The following is an 8,986-nucleotide window of genomic DNA, read 5'->3' as shown; positions in this document are numbered from 1 at the left end:
ACAGAAGGGAATAGTGTGGTAATGCAAAAAAATAGCTGCAGGCTAACCTGTATTGCATTACACAAAAGGAAGTGTGCACTATACCCTAAACATCTTAGAATACTCTTTAGCCTTTTCAGGAGCAGGTTTATGTTACAAATCTGGGATTTGTTATCCCTTCTAAAATGGTAAATTCAACCTCAAGGTTTCCATATTAGGAAGACCATACATTCCACCTCCACTCCAGATGTCTTGCATCAGTATCTCCTACCCCAGCAATTTTAGAGTTAGATTTTCCAGCAAGAAATCAAATTGAAAAAAAAAGTGCTGCCCCAAAGCATGTGGGTAAATACCCTTTCCATCAGCCTGCCACATAAAACCTTCTGAATGCTCTGATCCCTCAAATAGCCATCCATACTGACCTGGAACTTAAGATTTCACCTGAAGTGAAAGATTTAAAATTTAAAATCCACAGCTCAAGTGTTATTCAAAGGATTTCAGCCTGCAGAACAGGTGGAATTGTGATGCTCCAGGCCTATAGAACTATCAACCTGCTGCCCTATGCGCGTAAAAGTGCATAGTCATAAGCATGCTCCAATGAAGACCTTCTTCAGTCAAATTTAGAGCTATGCTCAAAATATATAGAATCTCTTTATTTAAATTATGCCTGCAAATTGGTTAGCTGTCATCAGGAGCATCATTTCAATTACTTGGTAGGTTCACACTTTAAGAGCAGATCTTTGAGAGTATCAATACATTGTTTATCATAATTTTGGGACAGTTCTTTATTACTAGAGTGAGGAGAAGTATTCATCACCTGTGGGGAAATCTGTTGCAATGGACCAAGTATCCTAAAGAGGTTACAAAAAGGCATCTCTGCAGAGGATATATTAAAAGCAGTTTACAGAAGCTACATTGTAAGATCATGTTTCAAACTATCAAGTTACCTTCAACTTCTCATTTAAGTGCAAGTCAAATGGAAAATGGTAAATGAAGAAAGTTAAGAAGAAACCAATTTTTTTTTTTAAAGGCAGTCATGTCACTTTTACAAATAGCTGCTCTAGTTTTCAGCCTGTTGGACCCAAATCCTCAGAGACAGTAGTTTATGTGCATAGAGGATCGGAAAACTGCATTTTTTCCCTAGAAGGTTGCATACAAAATCCTCCACATCTGCAAAACCGCTACTTTCTATGATTTATATTAATGAGCCTAATATATATAAATAGGTCCGAGCAGATGCTCAAACAGCCATGACACATGAGATCATCCTGTTGCTGTTTTGAAAGCCTGACCTATTATATTACTGCATGCCACTTTACAAATGTGTGACCTTAATTATGGCCTATTTCTGATAAACCTATCAATCACTGCTCCAGATCAATCACCACTCCAGTTCAATCACCAGCCATAGTGTGACACATTTCTATACAAAAAGGAACAAATAATACTTCTTATAGCCATTAGGGAGGCAAATTAGTGTGTTACTGTAGTTTAAAAACTAAAACCCATAATTTCTACAACAATGTATTTACTAAGAGCTTTTAAGGGGCTATTATACAAACAATAGGTCTCACGCTTAAGTGCTGAGCACCAGCCAAACTTAAATGGGAGTTGCCTAGTGCATCTCAGATTCAGGTCCAATATGTTCACAGATGTAGCCATTTACTAAGACCACTTAATATGCACTACCACTATGGTTAACATTAAAATGCTTAATCCACAGTTAATACTGCATGTATTTCAGTTTCTTGGATAAATAGTTCCTTGCCAGGCATATTCCACTGGGTTAACAGGTTAGATTCTTATCCAGGGCAGTGATTGTCTCAGACTATCACTTTTATTCCTCTTGCTCAATGACATTCCAAACAACAGTTTTACCTACCTTAAACATAGTGCAACACTACAGCACAATGCTTGCACACATCAGAATAGTTTGAGTTAGCATGTGGGGGAGGTCTTCTATATGAAAGGGCATAATCTAGTTTGGCAAATGGAAATGCCAATGCCTCTTGATGCCTAACTCAATTTGATATGGCTGCTGTTGGAGACAGAATACCAAACAGGTGGACCATAGGTCTAAGCTAATATGACTATTCTTATGTTCCTCTGCAACATGTCCTGAATCCATTTGTTTGCTTCCATGTATACCTGAAGCACAGTGGAGGTCAGAGAAGCTATACTTGGCCAATTTGAGATGGACAGACTAGGAACATTTTAGACTCTATGTAACCTCTGATGCATTCCTCATGACATCCCAACTTGCACTTGAATTGTTAGATACATACTCAAAAGCAAAACCAGTGCTTAAAGGGGCAGGGGGAGGGGAGAGGGTCACAGACCTGGCAATTTATTTACTACATCTAGCTCTATTGCTGAGGAGTACACTTTAAGCACTGTTTTACCAAAGCTGCTGCTCCCAGATTAAGACCACCTTAAAAACTGACCAATATAGTTTTCACACTACTTCCCTTCTGTAATATACCCTCCCCTCCCCCAAATCCCCTCACTACTTTCAACTTATCACCTCCCCAGTTACATGGTTTGTTTCCTTGGTACTTTTTCTGCTTGCAAATCATGTGCCAGTTCTGTGTGGTTACAAAATCTGAACGAGTTTATGATGAAGACTCAAACTTTGATCTAATGTCTTCCTGCAATAGGCCAGCAGCCTTCACTGTAGCAGACAATGATAATTCTAAATCCCTACTCTTCAAACCTAGAGTCAGGGAGTGTGCATGTTTTAGCCCTAATTGTGCAAGGTGCTGAATATCCTTGGATGGATGGTGCTAACAAATATTACAATTCAAGACCAGCAGAGAGAATTCTCGCACAAACAGTTTCTCCATCATGGAAAAATAATGATTAAAAAAAGGCACTCCAACTAGGCCATATTTGCACTCAAGTTTTGGAATGTTTGCTACTTGTGGTTAGATGCTAGGGATCTTCACACTTGGCCTCTCTTGCCTTAACACTTTCACACAACCCCATCTACATTAAGTTCAATATCTGTGGTAACATTTTAAGAGTTTATTACATATTTGTAGATTCATCTCTCTCCTTCTGCCAATATATGTCTGAAGAATTTTAAATAACCAAGATTCAAACCAGTCTGTCATTTTAGGAGCATCTGCTGCCTCTTCTGCAGAAGAGCCTTCTTTAAACATTCATGAATCACCTCTTACTTGATTCTGAAGCAGAGTTTTGAAGTCACTGTCAAACACAGTCAGTCCCAAGAGAACACACACAGGCAATGAGATGAGCATATAAGGCAGCGCTTAGTGGGTGAAACATTACTACTCAGCCACGTTCAGTATCTGTAGATGGACTTTCCCCAGTTTGGTTAGCATCAGTGATCTGCTATACTGCATCTTCATCTGTCTAAATGCAAGCATGCAGTGGCCACTTCAGAGAATATGTTAAACCCAGGTCCTTCAATTAGGAGCACACAGTGCATTGCTGGACCTATTCCAAGACCTATCACCGCTATACAAATGAACCGATGCAGTTTCCCCACGGATTTCTTCGAAGTTCACAACAGGAATCCTCTCCCAATCTGAACAACCCTCCAACAGACAAGGAGCAGCACTAGATCACTAATGTTCATTGCATTTCAAGAGTATAGTAACATGATCCCAGAAATCAGTCTTTATTAAAGGCAAGGAAATTAAAATGAATGATTATTCAGATTAGATCTTTTTGAGCAAACATGTTTTAATGTGTCATTTCATAAGTCTTAACCTATCTTTAAAAAGAACTAAAGACATTGCTTCATAGTTCTGCACCAGCAGCAGGAGAAGCATGTGACAATGTTTTAAAATTAAAAGTGCATGGAGTATTTTACCACATCCCTCATACATAAGATACCCCTGTCAGAAGAAAGAGAATCCACTGAACAAATGTTTAGAATGACAAGTACCTGAAAATATTCCCTCTCTCTACCTTGATAGAGGGACGGATATGCAGCACATTCTCTTGGACAACAGTGCAAGGCTTGACCACATGTTCTTCTGTACAAGAATCTGGCATTTAAACCGCTACACTGATTTCCGGGGTATTCAAAACAATGTTTTAATAGAACAAACATTCCTGTATTCTTCTATAGTTAGCTAGATCAGTTACTGATTTGGTATATCCATAAACAGGATATCACAGCCTTACAAGTACTGTGCAACAGCAGTTCAAAATCTCATTCAGCCAATGTCTTCTGGTGTCCTCTGTGTGCTAAGGGTAATCAAACTTTGGCTCTTAGCAGAGGGAAGTGGAAGTGAATGAATTACATATATTTTCCAGAACTGACCTCCATTAATCCTCATCTCCAACAACTTTCAGATACCCAACAACAGATTTATGGATTATCAAGACACAGACCATTTACAAACATTGCATTCACAAGTGGCATTCAAATGTGGGAAGTTTAGTGGTCATAGTGCGTTCTGAGCCCCTGAAAAGAACTCCATTGTCACAAGAGTGCTGAAGATGACCTGAAATGATAGAACCTACATTTTGTTAACAAATGAAATTTCCTATCATTTCACTTTAATTAAGACACTTCTGAATTCCATATAGAATAATAAAGCAGAACTGTTCATCCATGTTGGGATGTGGGAAATCTGAGTCTCCTGGTATGAAAAAATAGCTGAGAAGTCTAAAAGCCATGAATGCTATATTTACAAAGCTTAGAGCTTTCCCCAATTTCAAACAACTTTTGGCTTTAAAGTGAAGGTGATAAATGTCATTATTCTCCAACAACTGGTTTTTTTTTTTTAAAAAAATACAGCATGCATGTTTGAAACATGGAAGCAATGCATCCAGAGAAGGAAAAATACATCATTCAGGTCCAAACACTGGACTGATCTAGCAAAATAATGATGGGGCAACTTTCCTGTGAATACAGGCCTGGCCAGAAATTAAACTGTAGCAGGCAGCAGGTGCATAGGCTCAGAAGAAGGAGGGGGAGTGTTGCTCATTTCCCATATGCAATAAAACAGTATTCTACAGCTCTCCATTTCTGCTAAAAAGCAAGACAGCTAGTAACTATACTGGCTACATGCAATTATCTGGTTGAAGCTTAAGAGGTCTGGACAAAGATCGAGAAGCTTAGCATATAACAAGTTACTGAAAATGCATATTTTTCATCTTAATTGTTAGAACATTACTTCTATTTTGTTCTTTTACTGAGATGCCAGAACACTGATTGTATTAAAACAAAATTAGATCTACATCTATTTAAACCTAGCTACATATTTGCCAAAATCCCTAATGTGGGTTCACTTAAAACTTCTTCAGAAGAGGTTTCTTCCATATAATCTACTCAGGGAAAATATTCCTCAAAATACAGATGACATTTAGTAGCTGTTACACGGGGTGATTATAGTGCACCTGTGAATGTTCATCCATCCAGACAAGCTTAACATTCAAACGCTTTACTTTAGAAAGCAGGCCTGCTTGTGCCCTAGAACAGCTAACAGGCTGCAGGATTGCTTCTCTGGGGCACAAGATGTAGGGTGGGAGGCTAATGAGGGAATCAAGATATCCTTTAAAAGTTTAAGGAGGCAGAGAGAAAATTCTTATTTTAAGTCATTCCTTAATTAAAATATTTGTAAGTATATTATTCCTACATCTGATTAGGTTTTATTATTGAGTGAGGTCACATTCTCAAAGCTGAAGTCCCTCAAAAGAGATCAGGAGCAGATATTATTGTAGTTTAGTTCCTGTCATGTCTAATGACTAAGTTACTGAGCCTTTTTCAGCTCATTCCATACATACAGACCACATCATCCAAAAATACATGAAAACAACAGTGTTAAAGTAGTAATGCCAAAACACACAAGAAGAAATCACCAGCTCCATTCTTTATTTGACATGCACATGCAACTCCTGCTGGTGATAACGGGAAGAGAGAGTGTGCATTTCTAGGGCAACCTTCTTCCCTCGATACTCTGGATTTCCTGGCTTTTCTTAATAATATTACTTCATCGGTGTGCATGTCTAAATTTCATGCATATTGAATTTATTATTTTTGGTTAGGAAAAAAAATTCCCTTAATGAGATAGAGCTAATACAAACCACTGCCACTCTGATTGTCAAGATATGTATTGCAAAGTGGTGGCAGTGGAGGGTTGTTTTGTTTTTGAAGAGGCAGGATAATTAAGTAAATCTGTTTAAGGGACTTTTACACAACAAGTACTGATCCAGTGGTTCATAATTAACATTAAACGTATATTTGTCTTGGTGAATTATTTTAATGGCAGTTTTCTTCATTGTTCCCAAAGGTCTCATCTTTGGTTCCTCACATTAAATATGATTTCCAATCCATCAACCCAATGGAGATTGTGTGTTAACATCTCAGTCAAGCAATTAATTTCTGTGCTAAGCCTTTATGCAGATATATTCAACAAAATTGGTGCAGAGAGTGAGATTAACGTATCCCAGAATTCCTCTGCTATCAATATTACTCCCCAAGAGGCCCTTGGCTCACATTAGGCATCAACAGAATGCCAGAATTCAGTTTTAAAAATATCTCCAAATCCCTTTGGAACTACGAGGGGGGTGGGGGGGGGAAACTAAAAACATTTATTTTCCTTTTGTAAAGATTTTAAACAGTACTGAATTCTGTTTTCCTCAGTCAATGGTAAATGCAACCCTCCTTTTCTGGAAAATTGGCTAATGAATTGCCCAAATAGCATTGTGGACATTATCTACCAAGTGAGCTACACTTGCTCTGTTACTCATTCCAGATTAGCCCTACTGTACCTCAAGCCAGAACTACAGGGGTCTGATTGTGGTAAAGATTATTAAAAAAATATCTGAAAGAAAACTGAGAAATGAATCCTTTTGTGGATTTTTCATCTTTAGCACCTTTCAAGTTTAACCTAAACTAATTAATGACGATATACAAATATAAAAATATATGCAATTTATAATACAAGTCTGGAAACAACTACCTTTTTCAATTTTATAGCAGTAAAATTGGTTTATAAATTCAGATTTAGACAAAAAAAAAATCAGTCCTTGTCAATAATAATTAAAAAAAAGAAAAGAAAAAAAAGAGTAGCATAACAATATGATAATTCCAGAAGGCAGGGCTAGATTCTAAAAATACTGTACTATGATTTATTGACTAAACTGGATATTATTACACCAAAAAGGGGTCCAAATTACAGCCAGAGACTAACCCCAACATTCTCATTAATAAAAGCAATTAAGTAAACCTATGTTGGTTTAAGGATTTAGTTTTAGTCAAAATACATTACTGTAAGTTACTACCTTTACTGACTACACTTTGCAGGATAATCTGTCCAGATATCCACAGATCTAACTTCTTACTTTTCGTATGTGCTAGTTTCTTTTCCTCAATGTAGATTACCTGGAAATCAACAGCCAGTTCAATCAATGAGATGTAAATACAATGACACAGTGCCAGCTATTAATCTCTACCCAATAGCATTTGACAGGAATAGTTTCCAAATGCTATTTCTTGATGTCTGGGCATGGGAACTTGTAATAGGTAAAATACTGCATATTATTTACAAGTACCCTTATCCACAGCCTTCTTTCTATACATCACCATCAGTATGGTGTACTCTTGCTAAACAATCTATTTACAAATGTAAACTATGGTATTAAAATATTAAATAAATAGAACTGTATACAATCTCTACATCATGTAATGATTTAAGAGTGAGGTAATATAGCCCAGCTGATTACACTTTTCACCATTGGGCAAGTGATTTATCTGTGTAGTGCTAAAAAAAAAAAACTGATGAAGGAATGAAATCCTTGGCTCACTCTGTCCACTTTGTAAGATCTTGCTTGATTTTTTTTTCCCCTTTATGCTGAATAATTGTGTAAAAACTCCTTAAGCTTTGTTGGATAGTCTGTCATCACTCCAGTTGCTCCCAAATCAAATGCTCTCTTATATTCTTGTTCTTCATTCAGTACCCAAATATACACCTAAAGACAAAAGTATAGAATGGACAGATCATCTAGGAAGCCATCAAAATTAAAAGAAAATGTACACAAAAATTAAATAAGGAAAATTATTATCTAAATAGTTTCATATTAGTGAAAGGGAAAGCCAGGTATATCTAAGATGCTCACATCATCATGACATCAACATCATACATAAAACAGGTACCTGACTGCAAATCTAGGAAAATAAGTTCTCTAATGACAAATGATACAAACTTCAACCTCTAACTGTCTATAGAAGACTGTGAGTGTCTCTGTTCAGACATTCCCAATTAGTAAAACTAGTATTAGCTAATGCAAAGCTAATAAGGGACAAGTTGTTTAACAAGTTTTGTAGAGGTTTAAAAAAAATCAAATATGAAAAGAAATGTTTTAATAAAATCAAAAAAGAGTTTTCAGTTAAAAGAGCTTTTCCCAAGCATCTAAATATTTCTTTAAAGTGCATGTGTTAGTGTCTGAGTAACAGAAAGCAACTATAGAATTGAATGTGAAACCTATAAACCTGACTATGAACAGAATAGTATTTTATAACCTATCTTGACTGCTTGTGATAAACAAGGTACAAAAAGTGCACATCAGTGGTGAAAAACTAGTTAGATTTTAAAAATCTGTTCAATTTGGATAATCTCTAGTGTTATTAGTAACAAAGGTAAGGAATTTATTTAAAATGCTTTTATTTTGATAAAGTCCCTTTAAATAAATACTTTGGGGGCAAGAGTATCTTCCCCCACCTCCACTCCCTGCATGGAGCCTTATTAGAATGTCATTTCATCTGGAAATCTGTTAAAAGCCTTTTCATATTAAAACGTCAAACAAGTAGACAGAGAAAAGTAAACTACAAATATTAATTAGTAATCAGATGCAAGGCTTCACTTAATCCACTGCAACTTTTATAAATACCGTAAGGATTGGAATAAAGATGATGCCTACATTAAAACTGTACACACCAAGAACCCCTGCAGTTATTAGGAAGATATGGCTGATATAAATTCTAACTGCCTTCAGTTCCTATCTTCAGGTCTAATTTTAAAAGGGGAGT

At 36.5% G+C, this 8,986-nt stretch overlaps 1 protein-coding gene across 3 annotated transcripts in view; it reads right to left on the bottom strand.

Moving 5' to 3' along the window:
• Positions 1 to 4,744: 4,744 nt before the first annotated feature.
• GDPD1 (glycerophosphodiester phosphodiesterase domain containing 1) overlaps positions 4,745 to 8,986 on the bottom strand; it is a 36,126-nt gene continuing 31,884 nt past the window's right edge. For 2 of the 3 annotated variants that reach the window (XM_038376131.2, XM_043499657.1), the window contains one exon: positions 4,745 to 7,929. In XM_038376131.2, coding sequence (XP_038232059.1) covers positions 7,807 to 7,929 — 123 coding nt within the window. In that variant the 3' untranslated portion in view covers positions 4,745 to 7,806. The remainder of the gene's footprint in view (positions 7,930 to 8,986) is intronic. The other variant, XM_043499656.1, reaches the window with a different exon arrangement.

This window comes from Dermochelys coriacea, chromosome 17 (assembly GCF_009764565.3).
Source record: "Dermochelys coriacea isolate rDerCor1 chromosome 17, rDerCor1.pri.v4, whole genome shotgun sequence".
Lineage (NCBI taxonomy): Eukaryota > Metazoa > Chordata > Testudines > Dermochelyidae > Dermochelys > Dermochelys coriacea.
The sequence above is the reverse complement of the archived record's forward strand: the minus strand, read 5'-3'. Positions and strand labels throughout refer to the sequence as shown.